Source organism: Pecten maximus, chromosome 18 (assembly GCF_902652985.1).
Source record: "Pecten maximus chromosome 18, xPecMax1.1, whole genome shotgun sequence".
Taxonomy (NCBI): Eukaryota; Metazoa; Mollusca; class Bivalvia; order Pectinida; family Pectinidae; genus Pecten; species Pecten maximus.
The window spans coordinates 1,330,260-1,350,302 of NC_047032.1; the positions used below are offsets into that span (position 1 = coordinate 1,330,260).

Below are 20,043 nucleotides of genomic sequence, written 5' to 3' on the forward strand. Positions count from 1 at the left end.
AAGTGTCTTTTATGTATTAAAATATAAAAAAAAAAAAAATAGCCACACAGAGAAAAATATCCACACTATATAGTCTACACCAAAAACACCAAAAGCTACTTCAACACTAATAGGAAAGTTAGCTCAACCGCCTTTCATTATAGATTAAAATTATTTAAATTTTGATAATAAAAGCATTCAGCTGTTTTTAGCTATCTACTGTCCTAAAAACTGTTTTCAAGCTTTTGCAATCACAATGGTGCGCATAAATAATTATACAAACGTATTATCACTGGCAGTTCTCCCAAAGACTGTCACTGTTACATATATCCTACCTATTGGGCACAAAACTACGCGCTGCACATCAATAATTTCTTCATGGTTTGATAAAATACTTGATGTATACAAAAATACACATTTCTGACAAAGGGACACAACTCACAAAAAAACCTCCCGTAGAGTATTCCAACTACTGTACCCTAAGCCTTTTGACGAGACTGAAAACTACGGCAGGTAATCCAGTCTAGTTACCTTTTACATGGAAGGAACATAGAAGTTGTTTTACATATATATCAAAAAAAAACTTTTTATGGACGTGTACAGATTATATTTCCCCTTGATCCGCCTTTTATCTGGCAAATCGTTAATTACAACGAAAATATACCCAGGCTGTGTCAAAATTTAGATGCATTTGCCTGTCGATGTCGGTCTTTAGGAAGACGTCCGCAATTTTATTTACTGCGGGATCGTAATGTTTACAATATGGCGTCACACAGAAACCACTCCAAGTTCGTGTCTAAAATTCTGTAGCTGTATAGCGAATGTGTATTACTTATAGGAAAACTTCTTCTTACGTCTTAATCGGAATGTCTAGGAATAGACCTGAAAAACTAAAGGTAAGATAATTTGGCAACATTTTCATAAAAAATTTATAAAAGTCTGACAGACAACGTTAGCAACGTAAGTTACATGCTAACATATTCGGTTTTGTGCAGGTGCGTGGTTTTGTGCTTAAGATTTACAATCGATTGTGGTCTTTTTGGAATATTAAAACGTTTCTCTGAAGTATTGCTACTAAGTCAAAGCCTAAAAAGAGTTATGTTGTACAAACAACATGCCTACATGTAGTTGTATTTATAATATATAACCAGAAAGCAACAATATTTGCGATAACGTAGCTGTGGACGACGGACAGACACTTTCTGACAGATGGTCGTCTCGTCAGCAGTGTAGGCATGCAGGGTATGAATACTCGTTCAACATTTTAAGCTGTTCATAGTGTATTATACTGACCTTTACACCTAGCCCGAGTTTCCTCTGACTCTGACACTATACACTAGACATGGTGTCAGGGCCAGAGGAAACTCGGGCTACTTTACACCCTACTTTACACCCTACTGCAGTGCAGTAGCTTTATATCTCCACAGAAACTCCTCGTTTACTTCTATAACAGTATAATATAAGAGGCTGTTGTTTGATAGATTTACTCTCTGACATTACTGTACAACAAGGTGCTAACAAGGTGCTCAGAAGTTTCTCAGAAGTTTTGTGTAATGTTCTTACTTTGTTTTGAGTACCCCTGACCCTGAAACCAGACTTGGACATTCTGACAGGTTGATGTCTGGTGTGACATCAGGACTAGAGGAAAGTCGGGCTAATAGTCATCTTAGGTTGTTCTGATGACGGCCACCCTATAGCCGAAACATGTCAACAACTCTCTCCAATAAATCAGACCATTGATTGAATCTCCGTGTTAGACTCACCTTTTTTACACACACATTACCTGGATTTTTGGTGAGATCTCGTGTATATGTATGTATCCACAGCAGATTTGTCTGGATTCCTACAACTTCTAGATCTGGGACATTGTGTCTCCAATCCCCGATTGTATTGATTATCTGTTGGAATGTGCAAGTATGATGTCAGGGCCAGAGGAAAGTCAGCTTATGTATTTATAGTTGAAATGAATTACCTGTACAGTTGTACATGTACTGTCCACCTTTCATTTTTACATTTGGGTTCCTGCTTGTCTGCCCCTATATACCATGTAATTTTGTGTCACAATGTCTTTCATACAATCATAGCGGTTTGGTTTGTTTGTTTTGTTAAACGTCCTCTTTACAGCCAGGGACATTTAAGGACGTGCCAGGTTTTGGAGGTGGATGAAAGCCGGAGTACCTGGAGAAAAACCATGGGCCTACAGTCAGTACCTGGCAACAGCCCCACTTGGGTTTCAAACTCGCAACCCAGAGGTGGAGGGCTAGTGATAAACACCTTAACGACTCGGCCACCATGGCCCCTACAATTGTAGCGGGTGATGTTTGTATTTGTTGAACATTTTGTGTTCTATGTTAATGTGTTAGGCAAGAGTCAGTTAATGTCCCAATCCTGACAAGTAAAACCAACAAACCTGGGTTGACAGACGATATAGATAGTGAGTCGAGTGTAGTTTGTACACTACAAATTCGGCTTGTCTCGCTCTTGTGTAACAGGAGAGGAGAAAAATTTAGCGGCCAGACCGGGATTTGAACTTGGGACCTCCAAACACTACCAATTGAGCTACCTGGTCACCGATGATCGAGCCAGTCCTGTCCCACTCGTGAACACCTCCCTCCTTTTTTCCAAGTCTTCGCCCTCGAAGTCACATGAGACCCTTATACCACCATCATGGGTATTTTAGCTGGGCACCAATTTTGTAACAGGAGAGGAGAAAATGTAGCGGCCAGACCGGGGCTCGAACCCGGGACCTCCGAACACTAGCCAGATGCTCTACCAATTGAGCTACTTTGTCACCGATGATCAACCCAGTCCTGTCCCGCTACACCTGTTACACAATAAGTCCATGTCTTTAATTTTATGATAACCTGAGCTACATATCTATCAAATACATGTTCCAACATTTTTATTCCAGGGAGGAGGAGATTCGACAGCCTTAGCAGCTGTAGCATTACAGGATCATTTGGTCCGAAGTCTCAATCTCAACTTTGGCAGTGTGAAAACATTTGGTCCACGGAATATCGGGCTCGGCCCAGCGGCTCGATCCAAACAGAGGTCACAACCTAGACCTGTTGTGGATACCGGGAGAAGTATGGCCATCTTTATACTGTAATAAATCCTTAAGGGCCACACATCAAAATAAGGGGGTGGGGGTAATGTAGGACTAGCATGTGGCATACATGTAAAAAAAAAAAAAAAAAAAAACATTGACAATTTATTTTATATGAACAATGTATTTGTACAAAATATGAAATGGTAGTTACTGTACGTATAATTTGTTTTGGCTTAATAATGTAGTTGCATACAATATCATGAAGGTTAGTATATGATATTTAGCTTTTGATTCAGGTTATGAATTTATTAATGTCATTCATATTAGGAAAGTTATTAATGTAAAAGTTTGTGGAACAAACTTAAGGAGGAGGAGGCATATATGACAGGTAGAAAAGGGACAGTTTGTTAGATCAGAAAAGTAAGAAGATAGTAATTAAAAAGATATCAAAAAGAGATTGAGCTATTAGCAGAGCAGGCCACACACAGTGGTAGGAAGTCAAAGAGAATGAAGAGTGTGGTATTGTCTGTGTGAAGGGTTGGTGGACAATGGTGTGTGGATGTAGGGCTCATTTAGACTAATCAGTTGATGGGTGTAATCTGGAACCTTCGACAGGGAAATGGTCATCAAAGACTTCAGTCCCAATAAGTTAAGTCCCGCCTCCTTAGGGTATATTTAACCAATAGAATTAGTGGATTTAGTAAATGTCGAATTAGTGACATGCATGATTTCCAGGCACAATTGTACAATATGGATTTTATGATGATTTATTATAACAGAAATTTCGGAAGTAACTCCTTTAAAAGTGCTATTTGTTAATTCTTCACACTGTTGTATAATGAACTATCTGATCTAAACAGCACATGTGTACATATTATAATATTAATTCTTTTTAAAGACAGATTTCAAAGAACCAAACCAAAGAAGAAAGAAGAAGATGAAGAGTATGTTCTGGATCCGCAAAAAGTTCCAAAGTTATCCCTCGGTAAGGTTCAAATTTAATCTCATTGTCCCTTGATAAAGTTCATGCTTAAGCTTAATGTCCCTTAGTAAGACTTACACTTTGGGGCTTTGTTTCTTGGTAAGGATCATACTTTGGCCCTTTGTCCCCTGGAAGGGCTCACACTTCAGCCCTTTGTCCCTTGGTAAGGATCATACTTTGAACCTTGTTCCTTGGTAAAGGTCACACTTCGGCCCTTTGTCCCCTGGTAAGACTCACACTTCAGCCCTTTGTCCCCTGGTAAGACTCACACTTCGGCCCTTTGTCCCCTGGTAAGACTCACACTTCGGCACTTTGTCTCCTGGTAAGACTCACACTTCAGCCCTTTGTCCCCTGGTAAGACTCACACTTCAGCCCTTTGTCCCCTGGTAAGACTCACACTTCAGCCCTTTGTCCCCTGGTAAGACTCACACTTCAGCCCTTTGTCCCTTGGTAAGACTCACACTTCAGCCCTTTGTCCCCTGGTAAGACTCACACTTCGGCCCTTTGTCCCTTGGTAAGGATCACACTTCGGCCCTTTGTCCCTTGGTAAGACTCACACTTCAGCCCTTTGTCCCTTGGTAAGACTCACACTTCAGCCCTTTGTCCCTTGGTAAGGATCACACTTCAGCCCTTTGTCCACTGGTAAGACTCACACTTCAGCCCTTTGTCCCTTGGTAAGACTCACACTTCAGCCCTTTGTCCCCTGGTAAGACTCACACTTCAGCCCTTTGTCCCCTGGTAAGACTCACACTTCAGCCCTTTGTCCCCTGGTAAGACTCACACTTCAGCCCTTTGTCCCCTGGTAAGACTCACACTTCAGCCCTTTGTCCCTTGGTAAAGGTCACACTTCAGCCCTTTGTCCCTTGGTAAGACTCACACTTCAGCCCTTTGTCCCCTGGTAAGACTCACACTTCAGCCCTTTGTCCCCTGGTAAGACTCACACTTCAGCCCTTTGTCTCCTGGTAAGACTCACACTTCAGCCCTTTGTCCCCTGGTAAGACTCACACTTCAGCCCTTTGTCCCCTGGTAAGACTCACACTTCAGCCCTTTGTCCCCTGGTAAGGCTCACACTTCAGCCCTTTGTCCCTTGGTAAAGGTCACACTTCGGCCCTTTGTCCCCTGGTCAGACTCACACTTCAGCCCTTTGTCCCTTGGTAAGACTCACACTTCAGCCCTTTGTCCCCTGGTAAGGCTCACACTTCAGCCCTTTGTCCCTTGGTAAGACTCACACTTCAGCCCTTTGTCCCCTGGTAAGGCTCACACTTCAGCCCTTTGTCCCTTGGTAAAGGTCACACTTCAGCCCTTTGTCCCCTGGTAAGACTCACACTTCGGCCCTTTGTCCCTTGGTAAGACTCACACTTCGGCCCTTTGTCCCCTGGTAAGACTCACACTTCGGCCCTTTGTCCCTTGGTAAGACTCACACTTCAGCCCTTTGTCCCCTGGTAAGGCTCACACTTCAGCCCTTTGTCCCTTGGTAAAGGTCACACTTCGGCCCTTTGTCCCTTGGTAAGACTCACACTTCAGCCCTTTGTCCCCTGGTAAGACTCACACTTCAGCCCTTTGTCCCCTGGTAAGACTCACACTTCAGCCCTTTGTCCCTTGGTAAGACTCACACTTCAGCCCTTTGTCCCCTGGTAAAGGTCACACTTCGGCCCTTTGTCCCTTGGTAAGACTCACACTTCAGCCCTTTGTCCCCTGGTAAGGCTCACACTTCAGCCCTTTGTCCCTTGGTAAAGGTCACACTTCAGCCCTTTGTCCCCTGGTAAGACTCACACTTCGGCCCTTTGTCCCTTGGTAAGACTCACACTTCAGCCCTTTGTCCCTTGGTAAAGGTCACACTTCGGCCCTTTGTCCCCTGGTAAGACTCACACTTCGGCCCTTTGTCCCTTGGTAAGACTCACACTTCAGCCCTTTGTCCCCTGGTAAAGGTCACACTTCGGCCCTTTGTCCCCTGGTAAGACTCACACTTCGGCCCTTTGTCCCTTGGTAAGACTCACACTTCAGCCCTTTGTCCCCTGGTAAGACTCACACTTCAGCCCTTTGTCCCCTGGTAAGACTCACACTTCAGCCCTTTGTCCCCTGGTAAGACTCACACTTCAGCCCTTTGTCCCCTGGTAAGGCTCACACTTCAGCCCTTTGTCCCTTGGTAAAGGTCACACTTCGGCCCTTTGTCCCCTGGTAAGACTCACACTTCAGCCCTTTGTCCCTTGGTAAGACTCACACTTCAGCCCTTTGTCCCCTGGTAAGGCTCACACTTCAGCCCTTTGTCCCTTGGTAAGACTCACACTTCAGCCCTTTGTCCCCTGGTAAGGCTCACACTTCAGCCCTTTGTCCCTTGGTAAAGGTCACACTTCAGCCCTTTGTCCCCTGGTAAGACTCACACTTCGGCCCTTTGTCCCCTGGTAAGACTCACACTTCGGCCCTTTGTCCCTTGGTAAGACTCACACTTCAGCCCTTTGTCCCCTGGTAAGGCTCACACTTCAGCCCTTTGTCCCTTGGTAAAGGTCACACTTCGGCCCTTTGTCCCTTGGTAAGACTCACACTTCAGCCCTTTGTCCCCTGGTAAGACTCACACTTCAGCCCTTTGTCCCCTGGTAAGACTCACACTTCAGCCCTTTGTCCCTTGGTAAGACTCACACTTCAGCCCTTTGTCCCTTGGTAAAGGTCACACTTCAGCCCTTTGTCCCCTGGTAAGACTCACACTTCGGCCCTTTGTCCCTTGGTAAGACTCACACTTCAGCCCTTTGTCCCTTGGTAAAGGTCACACTTCGGCCCTTTGTCCCCTGGTAAGACTCACACTTCGGCCCTTTGTCCCTTGGTAAGACTCACACTTCAGCCCTTTGTCCCCTGGTAAAGGTCACACTTCAGCCCTTTGTCCCCTGGTAAGACTCACACTTCGGCCCTTTGTCCCTTGGTAAGGATCACACTTCGGCCCTTTGTCCCTTGGTAAGACTCACACTTCAGCCCTTTGTCCCTTGGTAAGACTCACACTTCAGCCCTTTGTCCCTTGGTAAGGATCACACTTCAGCCCTTTGTCCACTGGTAAGACTCACACTTCAGCCCTTTGTCCCTTGGTAAGACTCACACTTCAGCCCTTTGTCCCCTGGTAAGACTCACACTTCAGCCCTTTGTCCCCTGGTAAGACTCACACTTCAGCCCTTTGTCCCCTGGTAAGACTCACACTTCAGCCCTTTGTCCCTTGGTAAAGTTCACACTTCAGCCCTTTGACCCTTGGTAAGACTCACACTTCAGCCCTTTATCCCCTGGTAAGACTCACACTTCAGCCCTTTGTCCCCTGGTAAGACTCACACTTCAGCCCTTTGTCTCCTGGTAAGACTCACACTTCAGCCCTTTGTCCCCTGGTAAGACTCACACTTCAGCCCTTTGTCCCCTGGTAAGACTCACACTTCAGCCCTTTGTCCCCTGGTAAGGCTCACACTTCAGCCCTTTGTCCCTTGGTAAAGGTCACACTTCGGCCCTTTGTCCCCTGGTCAGACTCACACTTCAGCCCTTTGTCCCTTGGTAAGACTCACACTTCAGCCCTTTGTCCCCTGGTAAGGCTCACACTTCAGCCCTTTGTCCCTTGGTAAGACTCACACTTCAGCCCTTTGTCCCCTGGTAAGGCTCACACTTCAGCCCTTTGTCCCTTGGTAAAGGTCACACTTCAGCCCTTTGTCCCCTGGTAAGACTCACACTTCGGCCCTTTGTCCCTTGGTAAGACTCACACTTCGGCCCTTTGTCCCCTGGTAAGACTCACACTTCGGCCCTTTGTCCCTTGGTAAGACTCACACTTCAGCCCTTTGTCCCCTGGTAAGGCTCACACTTCAGCCCTTTGTCCCTTGGTAAAGGTCACACTTCGGCCCTTTGTCCCTTGGTAAGACTCACACTTCAGCCCTTTGTCCCCTGGTAAGACTCACACTTCAGCCCTTTGTCCCCTGGTAAGACTCACACTTCAGCCCTTTGTCCCTTGGTAAGACTCACACTTCAGCCCTTTGTCCCCTGGTAAAGGTCACACTTCGGCCCTTTGTCCCTTGGTAAGACTCACACTTCAGCCCTTTGTCCCCTGGTAAGGCTCACACTTCAGCCCTTTGTCCCTTGGTAAAGGTCACACTTCAGCCCTTTGTCCCCTGGTAAGACTCACACTTCGGCCCTTTGTCCCTTGGTAAGACTCACACTTCAGCCCTTTGTCCCTTGGTAAAGGTCACACTTCGGCCCTTTGTCCCCTGGTAAGACTCACACTTCGGCCCTTTGTCCCTTGGTAAGACTCACACTTCAGCCCTTTGTCCCCTGGTAAAGGTCACACTTCGGCCCTTTGTCCCCTGGTAAGACTCACACTTCGGCCCTTTGTCCCTTGGTAAGACTCACACTTCAGCCCTTTGTCCCCTGGTAAGACTCACACTTCAGCCCTTTGTCCCCTGGTAAGACTCACACTTCAGCCCTTTGTCCCCTGGTAAGACTCACACTTCAGCCCTTTGTCCCCTGGTAAGGCTCACACTTCAGCCCTTTGTCCCTTGGTAAAGGTCACACTTCGGCCCTTTGTCCCCTGGTAAGACTCACACTTCAGCCCTTTGTCCCTTGGTAAGACTCACACTTCAGCCCTTTGTCCCCTGGTAAGGCTCACACTTCAGCCCTTTGTCCCTTGGTAAGACTCACACTTCAGCCCTTTGTCCCCTGGTAAGGCTCACACTTCAGCCCTTTGTCCCTTGGTAAAGGTCACACTTCAGCCCTTTGTCCCCTGGTAAGACTCACACTTCGGCCCTTTGTCCCCTGGTAACACTCACACTTCGGCCCTTTGTCCCTTGGTAAGACTCACACTTCAGCCCTTTGTCCCCTGGTAAGGCTCACACTTCAGCCCTTTGTCCCTTGGTAAAGGTCACACTTCGGCCCTTTGTCCCTTGGTAAGACTCACACTTCAGCCCTTTGTCCCCTGGTAAGACTCACACTTCAGCCCTTTGTCCCCTGGTAAGACTCACACTTCAGCCCTTTGTCCCTTGGTAAGACTCACACTTCAGCCCTTTGTCCCTTGGTAAAGGTCACACTTCAGCCCTTTGTCCCCTGGTAAGACTCACACTTCGGCCCTTTGTCCCTTGGTAAGACTCACACTTCAGCCCTTTGTCCCTTGGTAAAGGTCACACTTCGGCCCTTTGTCCCCTGGTAAGACTCACACTTCGGCCCTTTGTCCCTTGGTAAGACTCACACTTCAGCCCTTTGTCCCCTGGTAAAGGTCACACTTCGGCCCTTTGTCCCCTGGTAAGACTCACACTTCGGCCCTTTGTCCCTTGGTAAGACTCACACTTCAGCCCTTTGTCCCCTGGTAAGACTCACACTTCAGCCCTTTGTCTCCTGGTAAGACTCACACTTCAGCCCTTTGTCCCCTGGTAAGACTCACACTTCAGCCCTTTGTCCCCTGGTAAGACTCACACTTCAGCCCTTTGTCCCCTGGTAAGGCTCACACTTCAGCCCTTTGTCCCTTGGTAAAGGTCACACTTCGGCCCTTTGTCCCCTGGTAAGACTCACACTTCAGCCCTTTGTCCCTTGGTAAGACTCACACTTCAGCCCTTTGTCCCCTGGTAAGGCTCACACTTCAGCCCTTTGTCCCTTGGTAAGACTCACACTTCAGCCCTTTGTCCCCTGGTAAGGCTCACACTTCAGCCCTTTGTCCCTTGGTAAAGGTCACACTTCAGCCCTTTGTCCCCTGGTAAGACTCACACTTCAGCCCTTTGTCCCCTGGTAAGACTCACACTTCGGCCCTTTGTCCCTTGGTAAGACTCACACTTCAGCCCTTTGTCCCCTGGTAAGGCTCACACTTCAGCCCTTTGTCCCTTGGTAAGACTCACACTTCAGCCCTTTGTCCCCTGGTAAGACTCACACTTCAGCCCTTTGTCCCCTGGTAAGACTCACACTTCAGCCCTTTGTCCCTTGGTAAGACTCACACTTCAGCCCTTTGTCCCCTGGTAAAGGTCACACTTCGGCCCTTTGTCCCTTGGTAAGACTCACACTTCAGCCCTTTGTCCCCTGGTAAGGCTCACACTTCAGCCCTTTGTCCCTTGGTAAAGGTCACACTTCAGCCCTTTGTCCCCTGGTAAGACTCACACTTCGGCCCTTTGTCCCTTGGTAAGACTCACACTTCAGCCCTTTGTCCCTTGGTAAAGGTCACACTTCGGCCCTTTGTCCCCTGGTAAGACTCACACTTCGGCCCTTTGTCCCTTGGTAAGACTCACACTTCAGCCCTTTGTCCCCTGGTAAAGGTCACACTTCGGCCCTTTGTCCCCTGGTAAGACTCACACTTCGGCCCTTTGTCCCTTGGTAAGACTCACACTTCAGCCCTTTGTCCCCTGGTAAGACTCACACTTCAGCCCTTTGTCCCTTGGTAAGACTCACACTTCAGCCCTTTGTCCCCTGGTAAGACTCACACTTCAGCCCTTTGTCCCCTGGTAAGACTCACACTTCGGCCCTTTGTCCCCTGGTAAGACTCACACTTCGGCCCTTTGTCCCCTGGTAAGACTCACACTTCAGCCCTTTGTCCCTTGGTAAGACTCACACTTCAGCCCTTTGTCCCCTGGTAAGACTCACACTTCGGCCCTTTGTCCCCTGGTAAGACTCACACTTCGGCCCTTTGTCCCTTGGTAAGACTCACACTTCAGCCCTTTGTCCCCTGGTAAGGCTCACACTTCGGCCCTTTGTCCCTTGGTAAGACTCACACTTCAGCCCTTTGTCCCTTGGTAAGACTCACACTTCAGCCCTTTGTCCCTTGGTAAGACTCACACTTCGGCCCTTTGTCCCCTGGTAAGGCTCACACTTCAGCCCTTTGTCCCCTGGTAAGGCTCACACTTCGGCCCTTTGTCCCTTGGTAAGACTCACACTTCAGCCCTTTGTCCCTTGGTAAGACTCACACTTCGGCCCTTTGTCCCCTGGTAAGACTCACACTTCAGCCCTTTGTCCCCTGGTAAGGCTCACACTTCGGCCCTTTGTCCCTTGGTAAGACTCACACTTCAGCCCTTTGTCCCCTGGTAAGACTCACACTTCAGCCCTTTGTCCCCTGGTAAGGCTCACACTTCGGCCCTTTGTCCCTTGGTAAGACTCACACTTCAGCCCTTTGTCCCCTGGTAAGGCTCACACGTCAGCCCTTTGTCCCCTGGTAAGGCTCACACTTCAGCCCTTTGTCCCTTGGTAAGACTCACACTTCGGCCCTTTGTCCCCTGGTAAGGCTCACACTTCAGCCCTTTGTCCCCTGGTAAGGCTCACACTTAGCCCTTTGTCCCTTGGTAAGACTCACACTTCGGCCCTTTGTCCCCTGGTAAGGCTCACACTTCGGCCCTTTGTCCCTTGGTAAGACTCACACTTCGGCCCTTTGTCCCCTGGTAAGACTCACACTTCGGCCCTTTGTCCCCTGGTAAGACTCACACTTCAGCCCTTTGTCCCTTGGTAAGACTCACACTTCAGCCCTTTGTCCCCTGGTAAGACTCACACTTCGGCCCTTTGTCCCTTGGTAAGGCACACACTTCAGCCCTTTGTCCCTTGGTAAGACTCACACTTCAGCCCTTTGTCCCTTGGTAAGACTCACACTTCAGCCCTTTGTCCCCTGGTAAGACTCACACTTCAGCCCTTTGTCCCTTGGTAAGGATCACACTTCAGCCCTTTGTCCCCTGGTAAGACTCACACTTCAGCCCTTTGTCCCCTGGTAAGACTCACACTTCAGCCCTTTGTCCCTTGGTAAGACTCACACTTCGGCCCTTTGTCCCCTGGTAAGACTCACACTTCGGCCCTTTGTCCCTTGGTAAGTCTCACACTTCAGCCCTTTGTCCCTTGGTAAGGCACACACTTCGGCCCTGGGTCCCCTGGTAAGGTACACAATTCTGCCCTTTGTCCCTAGACTCACATTAAAACTTGTTGTCTGTACGTAAATATACTTTCACATTTCTAAATTTGTTGTTATTAGCTCAGAAAATGGGCCTGGTAGAAGCACCAGAACTGCCACTTACAGAACAGGAATGGAAGTCTGTCAAAGAAAAATCAAACAAACGAGACGACTCCAAACAGCCGTGCGTCATCTGTAAGGAAGACTTCGGCACACAGGAACAGGTAAAATATGTCATTCCATGAACAAACAAAAAAAAAATGTATTGGAACATTATTGGTCCATCTGTTATCTCATTTGTTTGGATAAAATAAGATAAGATATGATCAATTTTATTACCAGTGCAGGACCTTTTGATCCTCTATACCGGACTCCGAAATATGATAATTACAATAAATAAAATCAATAAATTGTGACAACAGTTCCAATTCCTATATAATTTCACACTTATAGTTATATAAAAATTCCTGCTTTTCCCAATGATTATCTACCTTGTAGTCTGTTTCTGAAAGAATTTACTGTTGGTGCTAAGACAACATGTTCTGGGAGAGCGTTCCATATTCTAACAATGAGCAGACGAAAAAGGTGTTTTTTTTATATCTAGCCTTGTTTGGATTTATTTTGATATCCATAAATTACGATGGATTCAAACAGAAGGACAAAACTGCTGTATAGTGCAGTTTTAAGCTCACCTCACACAAAAGGCTGGTGAGCTTATGGCATGGCTTTGCATCTGTCATTCATCATCTGTCTATTAACTTTTCCTAAAAGTTGCTTGTATTAAGAAACGAGTAAATGGATTTTTACCCAATGTGGTCTGAAGCATCTCCTTGAGGGAAGGGGAACCAATTTGGTAAAAAGGGAGAGGCAGAGCCCAATAGGGGAAATATCAGAAATTCTTTAAAATTATTCTTCTGTACAAATGAAAGGACTTGGTCCATATTTTATCTGAAGCATAATTTGGTTAAGTAAAAACAAATTGTGTATAAACTGTGGTTCTGACCCCGAGTGGCCCGAGGGGTGAGGCCCATTAGGGGAAATATAGCAAATTCTAGAAGAATATTTACTCAGCATTAAGCCCATGTCTGATATTGACATATTGAGTGTATCACCATATTTACCCAGCAATAAGCTCATGTCTTATATTGACATGTTGAGTGTATCACCATATTTACCCAGCAATAAGCCCATGTCTGATATTGACATGTTGAGGGTATCACCATATTTACCCAGCAATAAGCCCATGTCTGATATTGACATGTTGAATGTATCACCATATTTACCCAGCAATAAGCTCATGTCTGATATTACTTGTTTAGGGTATCACTATATTTACCCAGCAATAAGCCCATGTCTGATATTGACATGTTGAGGGTATCACCATATTTACCCAGCAATAAGCTCATGTCTGATATTGACATGTTGAGTGTATCACCATATTTACCCAGTAATAAGCCCATGTCTGATATTGACATGTTGAGGGTATCACCATATTTACCCAGCAATAAGCCCATGTCTGATATTGACATGTTGAATGTATCACCATATTTACCCAGCAATAAGCCCATGTCTGATATTGACATGTTGAGGGTATCACCATATTTACCCAGCAATAAGCCCATGTCTGATATTGACATGTTGAATGTATCACCATATTTACCCAGCAATAAGCCCATGTCTGATATTGACATGTTGAGGGTATCACCATATTTACCCAGCAATAAGCCCATGTCTGATATTGACATGTTGAATGTATCACCATATTTACCCAGCAATAAGCTCATGCATGTCTGATATTGACATGTTGAGGGTATCACCATATTTACCCAGTAATAAGCCCATGTCTGATATTGACATGTTGAATGTATCACCATATTTACCCAGTAATAAGCCCATGTCTGATATTACGCCCAATATGTCTATTGCGGTTCAGTGATAATGCATACAAATTTAATGTTATTTCATTGTCCCGTAGCTCGAGTTAAAGTTTTTAACCTTATCTGGGTTTGCTATTTATGAAAAACGGTAAAAATTTTCGAGGAAGAAGAATTAATGGTCATGTTGACAAATTTTCTTGACAATATGTTATACATTGTTGTTGTTTATCTTATTTCTATTCACAGGTTCTCCTCTCCTGCACACATGTTTTTCATAAGGTAAGCTCACAGAAAATTTACATAATTCTGTACAATTTCAACAGTGCTTATTTTTTTACCCCCCACTTTCATTGAAACCGTGAATATTAATTTGGGTTTGTCCGTCCGTTCAGCTGTCCTTCTGTCCGTCAGTCATGTTTCATTTCTGTGAAATAACTGGGACTGTTGACGGGTGAAATGCCTTAAGAGCTTGGCAAAGTTTAATTGCCCTTTCTGCAGGATTTTATTTGACAAGAGTTATGGCCCCTTGATTAAATAAAAACATCACAAGGTTAATTAAATTCCTTAAGAGCTTGGCAAAGTTTAATTGCCCTTTCTGCAGGATTTTATTTGACAGAGTTATGGCCCCTTGATTAACTAAAAACATCACAAGGTTAATTAAATTCCTTAAGAGCTTGGCAAAGTTTAATTGCCCTTTCTGCAGGATTTTATTTGACAGAGTTATGGCCCCTTAATTAACTAAAAACATCACAAGGTTAATTAAATTCCTTAAGAGCTTGGCAAAGTTTAATTGCCCTTTCTGCAGGATTTTATTTGACAGAGTTATGGCCCCTTGATTAACTAAAAACATCACAAGGTTAATTAAATTCCTTAAGAGCTTGGCAAAGTTTGATTGCCACTTTTGCCAGACATCATTTGGCAGAATTATGGCCCCTCAATTAGCAAAAAGAATTTTTTTTCTGCTAAACTTCCACAAATATTATCTGATTATCATCAAACTTAGTGAGTTATTGTCCTTAGATTTATAGGAAAAATATTGTTAATTTAATTATCCTTCTGTTCAGCTATAATGATATGTTTACTCCTAACCTCAAATATGTTAACTTACAAAATGTCGAGGAAGAGAGGGGGATATAAATTACATGAATATGCTTGTTCATTCATGATATTATGTTTAACAGGAAGTCATTATTGAGACAAAGCGTCACCTGACCGTGAGGCCAAGGAAACATAATTGATGCTATCCTGATGGTATTTCATTACAGTATAAAGTAGAAAACTTATTGATTTCTGTGGCCTAACTCTCAATTTAAGATATTTCATGTGAATTAAAACTGTATGTGGATGGTCCCTTCAGGCGTGCCTGCAGGCGTTTGAGAGGTTCACCGGACGTAAGACATGCCCTATGTGTCGGAGGGCTGAGTACCAGACAAGGGTTATACATGAGGGCGCTAAGGAGTACAGGGTCATTTGTGCCACAAAGTAAGTATGTCTTTACTAGGGGCCGCGGTGGTCGAGTGGTTTAGGTGTCCCGACACTAGCCCTCCACCTCTGGGTTGTGAGTTCGAAACCTACGTGGGGCAATTGCCAGGTAGGTCGGTGGTTTTTTCTCCGGGTACTCCAGCTTTCCTCCAACTCCAAACCTGGCACGTCCTTAAACGACCCTGGCTGTTAATACGACGTTAAACAAAATGAACAAGCATCTATTGTTTTCAAGGAAAAAAGCACTTTCCCATAACTTCATTTAAAGTGAATATGCAAGAATAATTAAAAGTGAAACCTCATTAGGCCCCCATATTGAAGATACGGATGGAGATATGTGTGCCATATATAATAAACAGTCTGTCTGTTTCTCTGTTCACAAATTTTGTTCCAAAATTATTAGTAAATATTGATTGATTTACATGCAATTCGGTGCAGATGTTCACTTAAAAAATTACATGAGGTCAAAAATCATGGTCAAAGGTTCAGGTCATTAAGGTTCAAAGGTCAAGGTCAAATTTTGTATCTTTTCACTGGTGAACATTTTGTTCTTGCATTTTGAAATAAATTTGGTCAGAATTGTACAAGAAATCATCTGACCAAAGATCAGTATCACTGTGTCAAAGGTCAAGGTCAAAGTGGATCTCTGACTATGGCCCTCGGATGTGGAGGTATCTAAAGTTTAAATAAAACAAATCAAAGTCAACCAATCATTTGTGTTCCTAGATTTTCATTTCATTTTATATTTCCAGTAAATATGAAGGTGGATTGAACCAATTGTCGAATCATTTTATATGTATAATATATACTTTGCTTCCTTGTGTTGATGGGCCGTAAAACTCAAACAAACAAACAAACATCCTTGCGATTGTTTGAAAACCCAAATGTCCAATGTCAACTTCAGTGATAGAGGCAGATGTCTTTTTGATGTTTATGGGGGATACATAGTTTTTTATTTTACGGTTAATGAACAGATTAAATTAAATTTTAACAATATGTGATCTATATGCCAGATTGTTCTTACTTGGCTATTTAGAATACAGGCTGCATGGAGAGGCTATGTTGTAAAGAGCTGGTATAGAAAACTAAGGGAAACAGTTCCGCCCAACGACCCTAAACTAAGACAGAAGTTCTACGAGGAGAAGGTTCGTAGATATTATATATATATTAGATTATACAAGTTAGTATTGTTAGGGTTTTCCTATAAATCATCAAACCTAAGTATTATCATAGTGATTCTCCCTTTTTCATTATAGTTAATCTCTTTTTGGTAATATGTACTTTTCATCCCTGATTTCCACTTTTGGTTCATGTCCTGAAAGATGACACAGATTATAATGCAGGTACAGTATTAAAAGGGCATCCCTTCGTTGGGACGTCATACACAATTTCTATTGATGAAATCTATGTCCGAACGATGATTATATGAGTGTTTGTGCCTACATGTAATGAAATTAAAGCAGAAATGTACATGAAAAAGGCATATTGTAGATTGTAGACAAATACCGTATGTCTTTGTTTACAAGTGATGCTTCAGGATGAATAAAGAATTTTCAGGACTTAATACTCGAAGAACTTTGGTTTATTTTGAGAGTAAAACTGCCTTATTAATGTAAAGATTTCAACTTTTACTACTTGGAAAAATTACATAGTTTTTACTTTTAATGACCTAAACTTTATTCAAACGTAGGAATGCCACTTTAACTGTCATAAGATTTACAATGTAAAAAATCAGTGTCCAGTTTTCAGAGAAACAAATGTCAAGTTGTATAAATGGATTTCAAAAATATCTTACATTGTTTTATTATCATTCCCATAATGATGATTACTTACTGATTTTGGAAAATGCAAAAAATTACAATTCTTGCATAATATTCAACGTGAAAGAAAGTTTCATATTTTTTTTTCAATATAACATTATTTATACATATTAATTTAAGTGGACAATGTTTTTGTATTTTTCCTCCACAGTTGTCCACAATCACAGACAGAATTGTGAGGTCATGTGACTTTAACGTGAATACTTTCCTTACGGAGATCGACCAGAGTTTAGAGGCAAGTCGGGACATCTTCCGACGTTTTGATGAGACGTTTAACACGATTAGCGATGATGACTGGGAGGCCATACAGTTAAAGGTAATGTCTAGGATATATACAGCATCTTAACCTTTAATTTGAGTGTTTACCGTTTTGAGGAAAGCTTTGGTTCTTTCCCTTGGCAGAGACACACCAGAACAAGAGGCCCAGAGGGCCTGCATTGCTCACCTTGATATTTCAGTAATTATGGCAAAATACTTTCATTTAAGTTTTTTTCAACAAGCATTTTCTAAACTTTTTGAGCTAGATCTCCCAATGACATTGACCTTTGACCTAGTGCCCTTCACATTTGGTCAGTTGACTCCTTCCTTAGCTTTGGTCAGTTGACTCCTTGTTTGATTTTGAGCAACTTTGATTAATAGTGTCATAACAAAATATTCATCATTGAAAAGATACCAAAATGACCTTGACTATTAACTCCAATGACCTTGACCTTTGACCTAGCAACCTTCAGTTGACTCAGTTTGTTTGTTTCAGGCAGTAGAAAGAGAGACATTTTATCCTTATGTTTGTTTCAGGCGGTAGAAAGAGAGACATTTTATCCCTATATTTTTGTTTCAGGCGGTAGAAAGAGACATTTTATCCCTATATTTTTGTTTCAGGCGGTAGAAAGAGAGACATTTTATCCTTATATGTTTGTTTCAGGCGGTAGAAAGAGAGACATTTTATCCCTATATTTTTGTTTCAGGCGGTAGAAAGAGAGACATTTTATCCCTATATTTTTGTTTCAGGCGGTAGAAAGAGAGACATTTTATCCCTATATTTTTGTTTCAGGCGGTAGAAAGAGAGACATTTTATCCCTATATTTTTGTTTCAGGCAGTAGAAAGAGAGACATTTTATCCCTATATTTTTGTTTCAGGCGGTAGAAAGAGAGACATTTTATCCCTATATTTTTGTTTCAGGCGGTAGAAAGAGAGACATTTTATCCCTATATTTTTGTTTCAGGCGGTAGAAAGAGAGACACAGGACTGCCCAATATGTCTGACTAGTTTACTTACACAGACCTATGTTCAACCATCTGGCCTGGACAAAAGCTTGGAATCTATGGCAGAACCATCTACAAATTCAAGCACTAAACAGACCCAGTTAAATAAAAACAGAACCTCTTCAAGTAAGCAATCTTTTGGAGGACCAAAGGTGAAATCTTCTAAGAAATCATCCGAAAGGGGACATGAACCTACGACTAAAACAGGACACGAACCTACAACTAAAGCGGGACACGAACCTACAACTAAAAAGAGAAAAACAGTTTTACTGTCTTGTTCTCATGTCTTTCATGAACAGTGTTTACAGACTTTTGAGGAACTCTCTTTACACGATGGTCGCCATGTTTGTCCAGTCTGTCGTTCTGTATATCAGAAGAAAATCATTTCTATTTAGAAATTAGGTGCAGCTTGAAAAGGAATGACAGGAACTAGTTATATTCAATCGATGAAGTTTTTTGTTTATCTGAACTTTGATGCCAAAATTTTAATAGCAAGAATAGATTACAGTGAAATAGATTTTCATAAAATGCTACTTTTTAACATTCAAATTTTCTTCTTTAAATATGCACAATATTTGGTGATATAAATTATTGCAAGTTTGTGTGAATTTTGTCAAAGAAAAGAAGAAATACTGTTTTTATTTTCAGAGTTTTCAAATCTTAGCGCTATATTGAATTGGAACCAAATATGCTCTTAATGAACTGATATGCAATGTATCTATGATTAAAACTAGCGAAATCCTCATTTATTTCCATGTTTTTGTAGTATCGTGTAGGATCCTACACAAGCGGCTATGTCTTTAGATGAGTGATTGAATTATTTAACAATAAATTCTGTATATGACATAGCTATAAGTGTATGATAACACATTACCGATATTAATAGGATGTAAATTAAAACTCTCACCTTAACGTTCATTTCTACATGTGTATACAAGACTTGCCAATCTCGACTCGGACAGAATATGTTTCTCTACCAAAACATTTGTGCGACATTTAAGTATTGATCTGTTACCTAGAAATGATGACACGCTTATAAAATGGTTTTAACACCATTTTAGCTTTATCATTATATATTTCACATATGCATGTATGTGTAGATATTACAAAATTGTTAAGAATTCCATAATTTCTGGTTGTTTAAAATTAAAGCCGTTTTCTTGCACATTGATATACCATTATCAGGCATTGCACCAGATCGAACCAATTGTTTCCTCAGAAACATCTATAATGTTTCTATAGACTGGATTGGTTATTTTAGGGGATACAACACAGTCAAAAAAACAATGAACTGATTGGCATGAAAATTGACACCATTTGCTTTGTAACAAAAAATTACTATACCTTTCCATGCTAATGTATCTACATCTAGGCTTTCTGTAAAATACATGCAAATTTTTAAAAAAGGAATTATTTCAAAATATGGATGAAAAAAAATTACACATTTCTCTGTAAATGTTTAGTGGTTATGAGGAAAATTATGATTTAGTTCAGAAACTTCACTTACAAGTAAGAATTATATTTAAGGGCATTTTTATCTCGCCAAAATATAGAAATTTGAACATTTGTTGTAATAACAAAATTTCATCATGAATGAAATCATATACCGGTAAGTTTTCTTGAAGTGATAAATTATGATAAATATTAGATTATGGAAGAATATTATAACCTTTCCATGGAAATAAAAATACTACAACATATCATTTTTGTTTTTATTTTTATAACATAAAGCA

General features: G+C 42.6%; 1 protein-coding gene across 2 annotated transcripts; it reads left to right on the forward strand.

The window, feature by feature from the left end:
• The first annotated feature begins 718 nt into the window (after positions 1 to 718).
• LOC117316432 (RING finger protein 32-like) lies at positions 719 to 20,008 on the forward strand. 2 transcript variants are annotated; one of them, XM_033870999.1, is made up of 9 exons: positions 719 to 875; positions 2,891 to 3,065; positions 3,927 to 4,013; positions 11,950 to 12,092; positions 13,992 to 14,024; positions 15,103 to 15,227; positions 16,264 to 16,372; positions 17,199 to 17,363; positions 18,271 to 20,008. In XM_033870999.1, exons 1-9 carry the CDS (start codon positions 801 to 803, stop codon positions 18,703 to 18,705), a joined length of 1,347 nt encoding a protein of 448 aa, XP_033726890.1. In that variant the 5' UTR covers positions 719 to 800; the 3' UTR covers positions 18,706 to 20,008. The 2 variants fall into 2 exon arrangements, with proteins under 2 accessions (XP_033726890.1, XP_033726891.1); XM_033871000.1 differs by lacking the exon at positions 18,271 to 20,008 and adding an exon at positions 17,843 to 18,252.
• The last annotated feature ends 35 nt before the right edge of the window (positions 20,009 to 20,043 follow it).